The sequence below is a fragment of the Geotrypetes seraphini genome, chromosome 2 (genome assembly GCF_902459505.1).
Source record: "Geotrypetes seraphini chromosome 2, aGeoSer1.1, whole genome shotgun sequence".
In the NCBI taxonomy this organism is placed as follows: domain Eukaryota; kingdom Metazoa; phylum Chordata; class Amphibia; order Gymnophiona; family Dermophiidae; genus Geotrypetes; species Geotrypetes seraphini.
The window spans coordinates 326820587-326837576 of record NC_047085.1 but is presented as its reverse complement, the minus strand read 5'-3'; the positions used below and the strand labels follow the sequence as shown (position 1 = coordinate 326837576).

Sequence of the window (16990 nt, the reverse complement as noted above, 5' to 3'; positions counted from 1 at the left end):
GGAGACACCAGCGATGTGGGTCAGTCACAGATGGGTCGAGCACAGCGACCACACTTCTTAAATCTGGTCTGAGGGCATGACATCGACAGGAAGACCGCCTTGGCCAAGTCAGAGGCCAAGGTGGTACAACAGGCCCCGCTGGGCAGAACCCAAGAGAGAGAAAAAAATATTTTTTTCTTCCCACCCTCCCCCGAAGGTAAATTAAATGAAATAAAAAAAGAAAAGTAACATGAAAATGAATGAAAAATCACTGACGTGAGAGCGGGAAGGCAAAAAAGTTTTCAACGACTGTTGAAATGCATCTTCTTCGCTCCGCAGAAACTAAGAAACTGAGGGATCGTGTACCTACGTCGGGCAGGAAAGCACTCGTGCATGCACGGTGCGAGCTATCTCGAACTTTACAAAGACTTAAAGTGGTGATGAACTTTTGAAGTGGTCCATGCAAGCGCTCCGTCGGTGACGTCACCCATGTGTGAGAATATGCTGCCTGTTTGTCCTAGGATAATATATCTTACCTGCTCATTTTCTTTCCTTTAGTCCCTTCAGACCAGTCCAGAAGCATGAGCTTGCCTTCTCCTACCAGATCGAGACCAAGAACTACAAGCCAATATTTTGATAAAGAGAAAATACAGTACTCCCCAACAGGACCCCGTGAGCAAGAACCAATCAAACTGAACAATTAGAAAAAAAAAAAATGAACGAGGCCATATCAACAATGCAAGGAACTGCATCAGCAGCAGTACTTTTGGCACACTAACCACAACTTCTTTGCTCAGCTCAATTAGCTACACAAAGTGGGTTCTTGACTGGTTTAGAGGTATTAAAGAAAACTAGCAGGTGAGATATTATTCTCATTCCTTACCATCCTTCCAGACCAGTCCAGATAACTAGAATGTACCAAAGCAATAAACTTCAAGGGCAGAACTAGATAGACCAGTCCTCAAAACCCTAGCACAAAAGCTGCATTTTCTGTGCCTTCAGTTCTGAAGGAACTGAATGTCCCTAAAGCAGATACATTTTGGCTCTGTCACACAATGGGCTACTGTCACCTTAAAGTGCCCTCACCATTCCTGTTTCCCTCTAAACAGGGCAAAATAACCTTTACAACCTCCAGAACATTTCCGCCCTCATCAAATATCACAAGGCTCTCCTTACATCATGCCTATGAAATTGGTCCAACCCTCTGCTGTCCACATTCCTATGAAACACTGGAAATGGACTGAAAGTTGAAAAGATGACACTATCTTTGACATAAAGGATGAAATCAGTCCGAGAACCATTTTATTCCAAAATATAACCTAAAATAGTTATTTACAAAATAAAGCCTGTAGTTCTGAAATCCTCCTCATTGAACAGACAGCAACTAAGCAAATGGTCTTCAAAGATTCTTTAAGCTAGCATTCTGCAGGGGATTAAAAGCAGTGTATCCACCCAACACATAGAATCAAACAGAGATTCTAAGATGGTACTATGGCCCTCCTAAAAGGGTTTAACAACTTCAGATCATAAGAATAGCCTTACTGGTTCAGAGCTAAAGTCCATCAAACCCAGTAGCCCGTTCTCATAGTGGCCAATCCAGGTCCTTCAGGAATTCAAGTTGGTTTGAGTCGCCAGTGGCTGACAACATGCTATATGTTTATAGCATGCAACTGGTGAAACAAAGGCTAAGCCAGACATGGGCAAACTACGGCCTGCGGGCCAAATCCAGCCCGTTTAGCTTTTTTACCTGGCCCACGGCATCAGAGGCGGCTGTAGTTTGCTCTTGCCGAGATCTCGGAGAGAACAAGAGCCAGAAGGCCTTGAGCATGCGCAGATGCTCAAGGCCCAGCCCAGGCAAGAGGCGGGATCTTTCCTTAAATGGCACTGGCACACAACAGATGGGGTAAGGAGCTTGTTTGGGTGGGCGAGCAGGAGGATGCCGCTTCCAGCACAGGGGTGGGATGCAGTTCTCGCGGGGGCGTTCGCGGCCGGGGGGTGCGATACAATTCGAGCATGGGGGAGGGTGCTCATTTAGCAGGACAGTGCTCATTTTGCGAGTTAAGGTTTGTGGGAGTGTTTTGCTCATCTTGCAAAACACTCGCAAACCGAGGTTCCACTGTAGTTGCAAGAGTTTCAAATAGAGGCTTCAGCATGGTGAGGACTACACTGAGAAAGCCAAACAACTGGAGGAGGTTTAATTGGAGGTTTTGAGTTCTTGAGTCCTTTCATAAACCTGGAAATTAGTGGATTAGTAGCCAAAGGTTTATTATTGAAAGTAACATGAAAGACACTAATAGCACTGAGGTGAACTCTTACAGAAGTGGTTTTAAGTCCAGAGTTGGAGAGGTGCAGAAGGTAGTCTAACACCAAAGAAAATGAGGAATTTTTAGAATCCAACTGGTGGTGATTACATCATGTGGTAAAGCGGTAGCATTGTGGAGTAGAGGGTTTCCTGAAAGCAGCTATAATAGCCTCAACTTGGGCAAAGAGATTGAAATTCTCTAGAAGCATGTTGCGAGTACCAGGCTGTTAGATATAGAGAGTGGAGACTGGGATGAAGAAGGAAACCTTGGTTCTGAGTCAACAGAGATGGAAAGATCTGTAATGGAACAGGATCCTTGACAGTCAGTTGAAATAGAAGAGAGTACCATGATTGTCTGGACCACCAAGGAGTTATGAAGATCATGGTGGCTGGTTCCAGCTTGAGTTTAAACTACAGAATGACACAGGGACAAATTTTTCCCCTCCCCGCAGGAACTCAATGTCCCCGTCCCGACCCAAGAGTTTTGTCACTGTCCCATTCCTGTAAGCTCTGCTTTAACTGCACAAGCCTCGAACACTTATGATTTTAAAGTGTTTGAGACTTGTGCAGATGAGTACTGAGCTTGCAGGAATGGGACGGGAAAAATCTATCCCAGTGCCATTCTCTAGTTTAAACAATGTCTTTGCCATTTGATGCATGTCAAGTTGTTTGCTGAATACCATGTGGAGGAATCCAACTTTACAGATTCTACAACCATTTAGATTCCTCATTAGACCATGGATAAACAGATCCAGCCCAACACATTCTATGTAAAAGGATCAAGAGATATGATGAAATTCCTGTAAATGTTAAGAAGGAAGATATTCATCAAAAGAAGGCAATTTCCAGACAAGATACTTCACAAAGCAGAAGATATAGAAATTGTAATTTAGTACTCCGTTCTCCAACACAGAGTATTGGTACAAGGGACATCCAAATGTGCTCATATTCTCAAAGTCAACTATATCACTAGTAACTAGTATTTATAAATATAAAGAGAGAGTCAAAGATTCTGGGAGCCCCTGTAATGGTTAAGGGTGTTTCCCAGTTCATATGAAGAGTCTCTTTGAGAAGTTCTTTAGGAGGCTGACCATGATCTAAGCCCTCCATTCAGCACTGTAGGCAGAATCAGCTCCAAGCTAGAGTGATAACTCTTTCCCCAACTGCCTAATAAATATAGTGAAACAAAGTCTTTCAGTAGAAGAGAGCTAGCCAGTGATGGACACTGGTATGGAGTCTTTTCCAAGGGAGTGTCGTAAGCCTCTATTGTAGACTCAGAGAAGTCATCAGATGAATCAGACTGTGAATCAGAAGGATATGAAGGCCTTGGCGAAGAAATGTGTCGAGAAGATTGATGCTTACTTTGAGTCTGGTACCAGTCCAATGTAGTAAGAAGAAGTATGATGCAAAGCTGTTTTTCTCTTCAAAGAACAGGAGAGCAATGTTTTCTCTTCGAAGCATGTGAGAAGGAACGATGCCCATTGGATTGTCGATGAACTGGATTGGTGGTGAGAGGATCAATACGTTGACATGGAACGTCGATGTCACTCCAGGGAACCAGTTGTGATACCGTAGGACCTGGTAGACATGTACTTAGGCTGGGCTAGTACCGAGGGAGTCAATATTGGAGTAAGCAGTTTTCATGCATCACCCAAATTCCTTCAAAACAGCATCAAGCTGCACAAGGAAGAAAAGCTCCGGTATCTCTGACTTATCTGACGGTACCATTGGTGCCGCGGTTTGCCTCAAAGGTGACCTCATCAGGATGCACACCTCAAGGTTGAAGCAAGCCAGAAGGTGGTCGCCGCTACTTGATCAGCATCAAGAGACTCGATGCAAAAGTGACCTGCAACACCAACTAGGAAGCTGACGGCCTCTGAACTGGCTTACCAGCAGAGCGATATCTTCAATGCGATATCTGACCGACGCCCATGCCAGTCTTGAACAATCTTTCCTGTTGAAGTTTCCGGCTGATCGAACATTTCTGCAGGGTACTGTACCGGGAACATGTTCCCCCCCTCCATGGTATACCACAGAGTGAACCTCTTCATAAAGGCAGCTAAAAAAATGTTAGAAAAAATAAAAAGCAAGTAATTGTTCTTTAACACATTTACTGCATGCACTATATAGAGGACAAATGTCACCACAAATAGATGACTACAAGGGGGTGCTGAATAGTTCTCAGCCCAACCAAGAAGGGAATGGCATGGAACCATGAAACTTACAAGTTATTACACATATTCACCCCTAAGTTCAACATACTTGTCACATCGTGTCTGAAGTTTCTGTAACCCTTCCAAAAAATATTCTGATGTCTGGTCACTATTGTAAACATCTCCAAATCACTCAAAAATAGTCACCCTTTCACACTTTTTTTATGGTTTGGAAACAGAAAATAGTCAACTAGAGCAAGAACTAGTGAGTAGGGTGGATGGTCTATGCACTGAAACCCCCAACTGTGTCAAAACATCCACAGTTTGCCAATCTTGTGAACAGGTGCATTGTCTTGCTATGAGTAAACTCCTTTCCGCAGTTTCCCTCTCCCTTTTTCTTTCAATGTCACCTTTAATTGGCACAGCAAGTTACAGTAGTATTCTGCATTAACTGTTTGGCCTCTTAGAAGATAATCAGTCATTACAACACCTACCTGATCCCAAAACACTGTGGCCATGACCTATCTACTGACTTTTGGGTCTTGAATGTCTTTGGCTTTGGAAAAGCTGAATGCCGCCATTGCATGGACTGTTTTGTCTTGGAATCAAATTGGTGTAACCATGTTTCATCAACAGTAACTAGTCATTCCAAAAGGTTGGCACCAGCTCGCTAAAAATGCTGCAGAATCAACTTGAAAGTTTCCACTCGATGTCGTTTCTCATCAGCATTCAAACACTTGGGCACCCACTTGGCTGACAGCTTCTGTATACCCAGCTACTCGTGGATTATACACCCAGCACATTCCCTGGATATCTTTAGTGTCACAGCAATTGTTTTAGCAAATATTAACCGATCTGCCAAAATCAGGTCATGAACATGGTCAACGATTTAAGGAATTGACACCATTTGAGGTCTCCCAAACCTTGCAGCAGCTTTGGTCTTAAAATCTCCACGTTGAAAGTTTGCACACCACTTCTTCACTGTGGAGTATGATGGGCATTTGTCACACAATGCTTGCAACATACATGCATGATTTTCCTTTGGAGTTTTCTTCTACAGAAATAGGAACTTCCTGATGGCTTTAAGTTCCACAGTTGAAATTTCCACATTTTTCATTGACATGGTTCAATCAATGATCTGAAACAATGTCAATTGCAATTCTGAAAATTGGAGCTCTGCAAAATAAAATAACACTTTCGGCTACAGCGACAAAATAATGCTCAGAATTTAGGAAGTTGGTTGAGCAAAAAACTTTTCAGCAGTCCCTCGTAGTGGGTTTGAATGACAAAACAATCATGTTCATCAGTGCTATCCATATTATCTACTGTTTTAACATAAGACTTAACCACCCCCACACACACACACAAACCTTTGTAGTACTTTATCTTCCATGCTCTATGGCTCTCTGTCTGCTTTTTCCACTCATCAAACTCAGGGATACTGTAGAAGGCAAGTTCCTGTTTATTTTTTGTTGCCTTAAAGATAATAAACATATCATCAACTTTTTATAAACATGTTAATATATTTTAAACATGATTAAATATCTGAACAATTCTGTACCTTTATAATAGGTGTAATAAACTCCTCAAGAAAACTGTGCTTTAGAAGAGATGGCCAATTGTGATGGAAGAAGTTGATTAACAAGCCTTTTATATGAGAGCCATCCTGATCCTAAATTTGAAAAGAGACATTGAAATGAGTAATATAACCAGAACAAAAAAGGAGCTTGAGTGTCTCTCTCTGCCTATTAGCAAAACTCCTTGAAAGATTAGATCAAAACCCAATCTGGGCTCCTTTGGGAGGATGGGCTAAATAAATGACTAAATAAATAAAAGCCTATACCCAGTATAACAAACACAAATTGATTTTAACATACATTGGCTCCTGACCATTTAACTGCTAATATTCAGCAGAGATAGCCAGTTATCTCCGCTGAATATTAGCGGTTAGTGGATTAAACTTGGCTGAATTATGCAATAGCTTGTCAGCGCTTAAAATTGTTTAGCTGTCAAATCGAGACAAGCAAAAAGCAGGTCTATATTTGGCTGCTTATAACTTATCCAGTCAGCACTTAAAATTGATGTAGCTGGCTAAGTTTGAGATAGTCAAAGATAGACCAGAAATTCAACGTCAGTAAACAGAAAAGGACTGGCATTTAATACTAGCATTCAGTACCGACCACAGGAATTAGCTGGGCTCCCTTTTATAGTCTTAATGTTGGCCCCATTGTATATTATCTTTAGTTTTTTCTCCATAAGCAGAGATCTAAAGGGTAAACAAGCAAGCAGACTGCAGGCGGTATCTGCTTACTGCACATTTTAATATCTTTTCAGCAAGATTTCAACAGTTGTGACTCTTTGAGGTCAATTTCACTTGTTCTGTAGTATTTAGGCAAAGTTAGACATGATGTTGTCTGAATACACATGCTTGAAAGATCACATTAAAATGGTATAAATAGAATGCATGCAGAAGAAAAAAAAAGATGTGAAATGCCACAAGGATATGTCTGGGGTCGATTCAATATCTGAGTGGAAAAGTAGGTTTATACATTATAATCTTCAATTAATCCCTTTTTTTTTTTTAAGTCAATCATGTTTATTGAATAAATCAAGAGAACAGAAAGAAATATAAAAATGAACATAAAGTAAGTACATAGCATAATACTGACTAAAGAATCAGACAATCAACAATGTAGTGAGTAAACATTATAGAGCACATAAAGCACAGTTACTTACCGTAACAGGTGTTATCCAGGGACAGCAGGCATATATTCTCACATGTGGGTGACGTCATCTACGGAGCCCCAGCGCAGACAGCTTTTCAAGCAAACTTGATTGAAGTTTCAAGTTTGCTACACTGCACCACGCATGTGCATGCCTTCTTGCCCACTAGAAGGCGCATCCTCACCTCGTGGTCCTCAGTTCCATAACCAGCAAAGAAGCCATCCCCGGGGAGGTGGGCGGGTTGTGAGAATATATGCCTGCTGTCCCTGGATAACACCTGTTACGGTAAGTAACTGTGCTTTATCCCAGGACAAGCAGGCATGATATTCTCACATATGGGTGACCTCCAAGCCAACCAAAAAAGGGCAGGTGGGAGGATGGCAATTTAGGAAAACAGGTTACGTAACACCGACTGGCCAAACCGGCCGTCGCTTCTGGACAAATTGTCCAGACAGTAGTGGGAGGTGAACGTATGAACCGAAGACCAAGTGGCAGCTTTACATATGTCCTCCACAGGAGTAAACCGGAGGAAAGCAACAGAAGCTGCCATAGCCCTGACCTTATGCCCCGTGACTCGACCATGGAGCGTGAGACCAGCCTGAGCGTAGCAAAAAGAAATACAAGCCGCTAGCCAGTTGGACAAGGTGCGCTTGGAAATAGGATGTCCCAGCCGATTAGGATCAAAGGACAAAAATAATTGAGGAACCTTCCGATAAGACTTGGTACGTTGGAGATAAAAAGCCAACGCCCTCTTACAGTCAAGCGTGTGAAGCGCCGCCTCTCCAGGATGAGAGTGGGGCTTCGAAAAGAACACCGGAAGGACAATAGACTGATTGAGGTGAAAATCAGACACAACCTTAGGTAGAAATTTAGGATGGGTGCGAAGAACCACCTTGTCATGATGGAACACAGTAAAGGGCGGGTCCGCAACCAAAGCTTGAAGCTCACTAATTCGACGAGCAGACGTGAGCGCAAGTAAAAAGACCACCTTCCAAGTGAGAAACTTAGGAAGAGACTTGTCAATTGGCTCAAAGGGAGGTTTCATCAGCTGAGCCAAGACCACATTCAGATCCCAAACTACAGGAGGAGGTTTCAGAGGAGGATTAACATTAACTAAACCCCTCATGAACTGCACCACCAGAGGATGAAGAGCGAGAGAACGTCCCTCTAGATGCCGATGGAAAGCAGCAATAGCACTGAGATGTACCCGGATGGAGGATGTCTTCAGGCCAGACTCGGACAAATGTAACAAATACTCCAGAACCGAGGACACCTGAACCAACTTTGGATCCAGATGGTGCGAGGAACACCAGGATGAAAATCTGGTCCACTTCTGGGAATAACAAAGCCGAGTAGAGGCCTTTCGCGAGGCTTCCAACACCTCCCTGACCGCCGAAGTCAGGGTGAAAGGAACCAAGCCGTCAGATGTAATGACTGAAGATTGGGATGCAACAGCGAACCCCGACTCTGAGACAGCAGAGAGGGAAACACAGGCAGAAGCAGAGGCTCCCTGACACTGAGTTGAAGGAGCAGGGAGAACCAGTGTTGACGAGGCCAATGAGGCGCGATGAGAATCATAGTGGCTCCGGACGACTTGAGATGAACCAACGTCCTCAAGATCAGAGGAAAAGGAGGAAATGCATAAAGGAATCTCCCTCCCCAGTCGAGAAGGAAGGCATCTGCCTCGAGACGGTCCTGGGAGTAAATTCGTGAACAATAGAGGGGCAGTTTGTGAGTCTCCGGGGAGGCGAACAGATCCACCTGAGGCGTCCCCCAGCGGTCGAAGACCTCGCGCAGAACTCGGGAGTTGAGCGACCACTCGTGCGGCTAGAGAAGATGACTGAGTTTGTCGGCTAGACAATTCTTCTCTCCCTGAATGTAAACCGCCCGCAGGAAGATGTTCTGGGATGTCGCCCATTCCCAAAGGCGCAAGGCTTCCCGGCACAGGGACCAAGAGCCCGTTCCCCCTTGTTTGTTTACATAATACATCGCCACTTGGTTGTCCGTCCGTACCAGGACCACCTGATTGCGCAGCAGATGAGCGAAGGCTCGGGCTGCCAGAAAAATGGCACGAAGCTCCAACACATTGATGTGACAACGACGGTCCCCCGCCGACCATAGCGCTTGTGTCCGCAGACCGTCGAGATGAGCCCCCCAGGCGTACTCCGAAGAGTCCGTGGTCAGGACCTTGCGATGCGGAGGGACGAGAAAGAGCAAACCCCCGGAAAGATTGGAAGAGTTGGTCCACCAACGGAGCGATCGTCTCAAGGAAGGAGTGACCGTTACAGGAAGGGAGAGCGGGTCTCGATCCTGGCGCCACTGGGAGGCCAAGGTCCACTGAGGGAGTCTCAGACGCAATCGGGCAAACGGCGTGACATGAACTGTCGAAGCCATGTGGCCGAGTAGAATCATCAGCCGATGTGCAGAGACGGAGCGCTGCCACAGAATCTGACAGCCCAGGCGAAGTAGAGCCTCCAGCCTCGACGAGGTCAGGAATGCACGAAGGCGAACCGTGTCCAGCACGGCCCCGATAAACTGAAGGGATTGAGCCAGGTACAACTGCGATTTGGGAAAATTTACCTCAAACCCCAGACGTTGAAGGAAGATGATAGTCTGTCGGGTCGCTGAGATAACCCCCTCCCGGGATGAAGCCTTGATCAGCCAATCGTCCAGGTAGGGGAAGACCTGCAGCCCTTGGGATCATAGGGCAGCCGCGACCACCACCATACACTTCGTAAAGACCCGAGGAGATGAGGCCAGCCCGAAGGGGAGGACTCGATATTGGAGATGCCACTCCCCCACCTGGAACCGTAAGTACTGGCGAAAGGCGGGATGCACCGGAACATGCGTATATGCTTCCTTGAGATCCAGGGAGCACATCCAGTCCCCCGAGTCTAGTAGAGGGTACAGGACTGGAAGGGACAACATACGGAACTTCTCCCGGACAAGGAACTTGTTGAGCCTCCGGAGGTCCAGAATGGGGCGTAAGTCCCCGGTCTTCTTCGGGACCAAAAAGTAACGGGAGTAAAACCCCCGTCCCCTTTGGCTCGGGGGCACATGCTCCACCGCTCGAAGGCCCAACAAGGACCTGGCCTCGGACAGGAGAAGAGGAAGCTGGTCTCGGCAGCAAAGAGAAGCCGCCGGCGGATGTTCCGGTGGTATGGACAAGAAAATCAGCGAGTAGCCCTCGGAGATGATCCGAGCACCCAAGCGTCCGACGTGATCTCGGCCCATGCTGGAAGAAAGGCCTGCAGTCGGCCCCCAATAGGAAGGGGGTCCTTTGACAGTGCGGAGGGGGCCCGCCCCCAATCGCGCATCACGTCAAAAAGACGGAGCGGGTTTAGCCGCTCCTTGCGCCTGAGGCTTTGGTTGGGACGCCCTGCCCTGCTGTTGGGGACGTCGGGGCGGAGGCCTGGAAAAGGCCAGCGTCGACTTCTGCGGGTACCGCCGCGGAGGAGGTCTATAAGGCTTCTGCGGCGGAGCCCGGGGTTTGGGACGGACCAACGAGGCAATAGAGCGCTCGTGCTCAGACAAACGCTTGGTCGCCGCCTCCAAGGACTCATCAAACAGCTCTGAGCCAACACATGGAAGATTGGCCAGACGTTCTTGTAAGTTCGGGTCCATATCCAGGGTACGGAGCCATGCCAGACGGCGCATGGCCACTGCAAAGGCTGACACCCGAGAGGCGAGCTCAAACGCGTCATACACCGCATGGAAGAGGTAGAGACGCAGTTGGGACAAATTGGACATAAAAGCCCCAAAATCCTCTTTATGGGAATCTGGCATGACTCCATAATACCTCGGCAACGACTTCACCATCTGTCTCAAATAAGACGAGAAGGTGAATGCGTAATTCAGGACCCTGGTCGCCATCAATGAGTTGGAATAGAGGCGACGACCAAACTTGTCCAAGGTCCGTCCCTCCCGTCCGGGGGGAACAGCCGCCGAGACCCTGGACGGCTGCAACTTCTTCAAAGCTAACTCCACCAGCAGGGACTGGTGGGACAGCTGAGCCTTATCAAAGCCCTTGCACGGAACCGTGCGATATTTAGACTCCATCTTAGAAGGCACCGCTGTGACTGTAAGAGGGGAGTCAAGGTTCCTCAAAAAGGTCTGATTAAGCACCTTTTTGAGAGGTAACCGAGGCGTCTCTCGAGGAGGGGAGGGTAAATCCTGCTCCTCCAAAAACTCCTTCGTGTACTTTGATCCTGCTCCCAGATCAAGGTCCAAAGCCCTTCCCATATCTAGAATGAACCTCGAGAAAGAGGAGGGCTTCGAAGGCGGGAAGGGAGATCGAGACGAGCGCCTCGCCAAGAAGGAAGGAGAAGCCTCGCGTGAGTATTGAGGTTCCTTCCCCGTACCAGACCCCGAACCCCAAGAAGCCGCACCGAGCGATCTGGATGGGGTCGGGGACCGCCCATGCCCCGAGGAACCCCTTCGGGAAGTCCCCGGGGTATGGGGCACCGAGGCACGCCCCTTTCGTCTTGGCGAAGAGTCCCTCGAGCACTCAACCTCAGACGAATGAAAAAACCTCGGGTTATCGAGGCGCAGTTCGGAGACCCGCAGGGTCTCGGCCCCGGTCGGCGAGGAGCGACCATGTTGTCAAGGAGACGCCCGGTGGCGTTTGGGCTTCCTCGACCGAAGCTTCGCCCGAGGCCGACCCGAGGGCGAGGAACCCCGGGAGGACCTCGACGAGGACGACGAGGAAGAGATCCTCCGAACCCGCCGCACCTTGTCCCGAGGCCGCACACTCCGCTCAGGCTGGTCAACCGAGGTTGAGGGCAAGGTCGGGGCCGAGGCCGAAACCCCCCCTGGGCCCGAAGTCGAGGGAACCGGGACCGAGGTCACGGACGCCGGGGCAGCCGAGGCCGAAGCCTGCTGAAGGTGCGTGATGGCCCCGGACAGCTCCGAGGCAATGAGAGCCCGGAGCAAGTCCTGAAAGACGGGAACCCCCATCATAGTCGGCAGGTCCGGGGCCGTCGGGTGCTCCCTCGAGGGCGACCTCGGTACCGAGTATTCCCGCGGGGCACCCGACTTCGGCGCTTGGGGCGGGGCCGAGGACGACCCACCCGCCCCCGCCGAGGAGCTCGAAGATGGCTTCTTCGAGGCTGAAACAGAAGCAGGAAGTGAGGACTTACCCTTTGCCGACTTCGGGGTCGAAGACACTGGCTTCGACGCCGGGGGTTCCCGGGGGGAGGACGAAGGAGTCGAGGCCGAGGTCAAGGCCGGGGCCGAAGCCGAGGCCGAGGTCAAGGCCGGGGCCGAAGCCGAGGCCGACATCGAGGCCTTCCCCGCCGCGGGGTCAACAGCGAAGAGCACCGCCATACGAGCCTGACGGCGGCGGAGAGCTCTCTGTTGATAAGTGGAGCATCGGGAACAGGTGTTGGAGGGGTGTTCAGGGCCCAGGCAATGCAAGCACCACCAGTGAGGATCGGTAATCAACAGGAGCCGATCGCACCGGGTGCACTTTTTAAAGCCCGTCACAGGACGGGACATAGGCCCAAAAACCAGCCGGGAACAAGCGAGGTCCCGCGGCCGCGGCTACCGGGAGCCCCCGGAGCCGAACGAAAAATATTTTTTTTTTTTCGACGAAAACTGAAAGAAAAGAAAGAAAGAAAAGTAAATTAAGCACAGCGACCGTGAAATAACACACAGCCGCGGTGTCAGAAGGCTAAATTCAAAGAGCACAATTTCCACAGGGCTTCTGGCTCCGCGGAAAAAACTGAACTGAGGACCACGAGGTGAGGATGCGCCCTATAGTGGGCAAGAAGGCATGCACATGCATGGTGCAGTGTAGCAAACTTGAAACTTCAATCAAGTTTGCTTGAAAAGCTGTCCGCGCTGGGGCTCCGTAGATGACGTCACCCACATGTGAGAATATCATGCCTGCTTGTCCTGTGATAATGTGGTCATCAATATAGTGAACAAAGTTGTACAAAAATCTATACAAGCAGTAATCACTTATATTAAAGAAAAGAAAAGGTATCAGGAGAGCAAACAGTTATTCAGAGCTGATACTACAGAATTGTTGTATGGGAGACCAAATACGCTTAAAGACTGATACTGAACCCCTGCATTCAGCCAACCTAGACTTGTGTTGATAAGCCGAGAGAACCATGTTCCACCAGCGGGAAGGTGATAATTGAGTCTGAAGTTTCCACTGTAGTAACACAGATTTGATGGCCAGACCAATAAGAATGTCAAAAAAGCAGCATGATGTCGTAAAAGTGATGGAAAGAGAATAGCTGATCTCAATATAACCATCTGGTAAGTCAAAGAAGCAGGAGAAGGAACTATCCGGCTGACTAGTTCTCCAACCTCCGACCAGAAGCCAGATACATGAGAACATTCAAATAACATATGCTGAAAAGTTCCCACAGAATGCTGACATCTCCAGCATTTATCAGAGGAGGTCAGGGAAGATCTCTGCTGTTTGACAGGTGTCCACAGTGCTTTATGAAGAACAAAATATAATGATTGTCTAATAGAGGCTGAATGCAGGGGTCTATTACATAATTTCCACACCTGATCCCATTGGCAGTCAGAGATCAGACAGTGAAGGTCAAGCGACCACATATTCTGAATAGGAAGGGGGTGTGATATGCCCGCATCCTGTAGAATGTCATATATTACAGACATAACATGGGGCTTAGTGCTCCATGTGGTCAGCAGAGACCTCATGTGATTAGTACCTCGATGTAGTTTATCCAAGGTCTGACCGAAACTAGTAGTAATACTATGACATAACTGCAAATATCGGTATCTCTGAGTAGAGGGTACCTCATAAGCATTTTGTAATTGGGACCAACCTGAACGCCCTGAATATCTGGTGAAGAGTCTAACTGACGCAGTAGAGGTTCTAGGGCCAGATTGAATAGGAGGGGTGATAAAGGACAGCCCTGTCTCGTTCCACGAGACAAGGAAAAGTAGGAAGAGAAATATCCATCCACATTCAATCTGGCCCTAGGATTAGCATATAAAAGACCTACCATATCTACATACGCATCCCCTAATTGGAACCAGCGTAGGGTATAGAACAAATATTTCCATTCCACATAATCAAAAGCCTTTTCGGCATCTAATGACATAACGCAAGTTGGTATGGACATATGACGGGCAGCCTGTAACACATGACAAAAAACTCTGGAGTTGTCAGCGGTAAGGCGTCCCTTCACAAAGCCACACTGTGTGGGGTGAATAAGCAAAGGGAGTAGTTTAGCAAGTCTTTCTGCAAGGATTTTCGCATAAATTTTACAATCATAATTGAGTAAAGAGATGGGTCTATAATTTTTAGGCAACAAGGGATCCCTTCCAGGTTTGGGAAAAACCACAATGTCCGCTTCAACAAATGTACCTCCACTACTCCCTCTATCCAGAAATTCAGAATATAGCCGAAGAAGTAAAGGAATTACTATTTTTTGAAAGGATTTATAAAAGCCCAATGAGAAACCGTCCCCTCCCGGAGCTTTTCCTGAACGCAGTCCAGCTATGGCTGCACCAATCTCCATCTCAATTAAAGGTCTGTTGAGATCATCAAATAGTTGTGGTGGATTCGGGGGAGGGTTCAAGTTTTGAAAGAATGTCGAAAAGTCCTCATCAGAGGGATTAGCTCCCGAAGTATAGAGGCGCTCACAAAAAGAACGGAAGTGCTCTGATATTTCAGTAGGATCAGTGATAAGGGATCCAGAGGACTTTAAGGCTTTAATACGACTGGCTCTTTTCTTTTGTTTAAGATAATTGGCCAATAATTTTCCCGCTGTGTTACGGTGTTCATAGTATACCGCTCCCTCCCGTAATAGCAGAATTCCAGCCCGTTCAGACAGGATAGTATTGTATTGAAATTTGAGTTTACGAATCTGCAACAGATCAGAGGCTATGGGTAAGGAATGATATCGGACTTCCAGAGCCTTGATCTGTATATCCAGATTCTCAAGAGTTTTCTTTCATTCTTTGTTGAGATGAGCTGTATAGGCTATGATTTTACCTCTCAGGTATGCCTTATAAGCGTCCCAGAGGGTTTGGGATGTTATCCCAGGGGTGTCATTATCAAGAAGGTAATCTTTGGACCACGCCTCAAGTTGTTCCATGAAGTGAGGATCATCCAGGAGAGCTGTGTTAAATCGCCAGGAGGAGGCAGGAGGAGAAGAAACAGCTAACTGTAAGGATACTGATATAGCAGAATGGTCAGAAAGCGGGCAGGCTAGAATGGAGGAGGAACGAACAGAATGTAAAAGCGAATGGGAAAGTAAAAAATAATCTAAACGCATTGCTGATGCATGTGGCGCGGACCAAAATGTAAATTCCTGTGCTTTAGGATGAAATAGACGCCACACATCTGCAAGACCATATGTCTGAATAATGTTCAACAACATGGGAAGTATTGGTGGAGGGTGACCACCTATCAAGATATGCATCAAGAACCAGGTTCCAATCCCCACCCACTATTAAATAGTCGGTGGAGACAGAAGCCAACTCCCTAGCCAAGGTTTTAAAAAATTCCCGATCCACATTGTTAGGAGCATAAAGTGCAAAAAAAGGTATATCGGTGGGAAGCAATGTCCAAAGTTACAGATACCCAGCGTCCCTGAGAGTCATGAGAGGAACAAACTATGGTATATTGGAGTTGTTTGGCAAGTAGAATGGCCACCCCACCTCTAGAAGAAGCAGCCGGGGAAAAGAAACAGTGAGAGGCCCAATCACGTTTAAGTTTGGATGATTCAATCACATTCAATTTTGTTTCCTGCAGAAAAACCACATGTGCAGATTTGTGTTTACAGTACAGTAGCATTTTTTTTCTCTTAATAGGGTGATTTAACCCTCTAATGTTTAACGATAACACATTACAGAATGCCATAGTAAAGAGGTAAATACAGAATACCACAAGCAATGGATATATAATTAACCCACCTAACAATCACAACTGTTTGCTTCCTGGATAGTGAAATTAAAACTGCCTGATTCTGATGAAAGAGAAAGAAAAAGGAAAAAGAAAAAGGAAAAAACCCACACACACACAGATACATACAGCCCACCACCCTCCCCACAATCAATCCAACTCCCACCCACCCACAAGGCAAAAGCCTCGTAACCATCCCGCCCAAAAGGCGCCCCGGAGGCCTATGGAGGGGAAGAGAGACACTCAACATGAAGGCTACGAGTCAGCAGCCTCCCCCCCATCAGCCCTGCAAAAACAGTGAATGGCAAAATACAGGAAAAATACTGAAATGAACTAATCACTCGCAACTATATAGAAAACAGTGCATAAACACTTATTCAAACTGCAAGCATACCCCGTTCTAAACAGGGTGAAAGGTGAACACTAAAATTCACACAAAAAAAAAGTCAGGTATCCATACGGATCAGGTCTTCTTGCTCTTTCAAAAATCTGTCCACCTCATCAGGATCAGTGTAAGTTTTTGTTCTATTTTGATACGTTATCTGGAAGCGTGCTGGAGAGAGAAGGCCGAAGCGCGCCTCAATAGCTCTCAGGCGAGGGCGCATGGCAAGAAACTTGCGCCGTTTTTCTGCTGTAGCTTTCGTATAATCCGCTGAGATGTAGATGGTTTGACCCTGCCAGTCTATTTTGTGGATGGATTTCATTTTGTCCAGGATCATAGCTACGTGTGGAAATCTCAAAATCTTCATTACCACCGGTCTGGCACGTTGAGAGCCGGTTGGGGCCCTGGTCGGCACACGGTGGGCCCTCTCAACCTCCAGGGCCCGATCAAATGTAAGGGACAACACTTTAGGTAGCCAATCTTCGAAGAATTTACAAGCGTTAGATCCCTCGGCCCCCCTCATGAAGGCCGTTCAGACGCAGGTTGTGGCGCCG

General features: G+C 47.2%; 1 protein-coding gene across 1 annotated transcript in view; it reads right to left on the bottom strand.

The window, feature by feature from the left end:
* Nucleotides 1-16990, bottom strand: part of TOP2B (DNA topoisomerase II beta) — a 639919-nt gene that overhangs the window by 378311 nt on the left and 244618 nt on the right. The window contains 2 exon segments of the mRNA XM_033930173.1: nucleotides 5805-5910; nucleotides 5996-6106. Of these exon segments, the coding sequence (XP_033786064.1) occupies nucleotides 5805-5910; nucleotides 5996-6106 (217 nt within the window).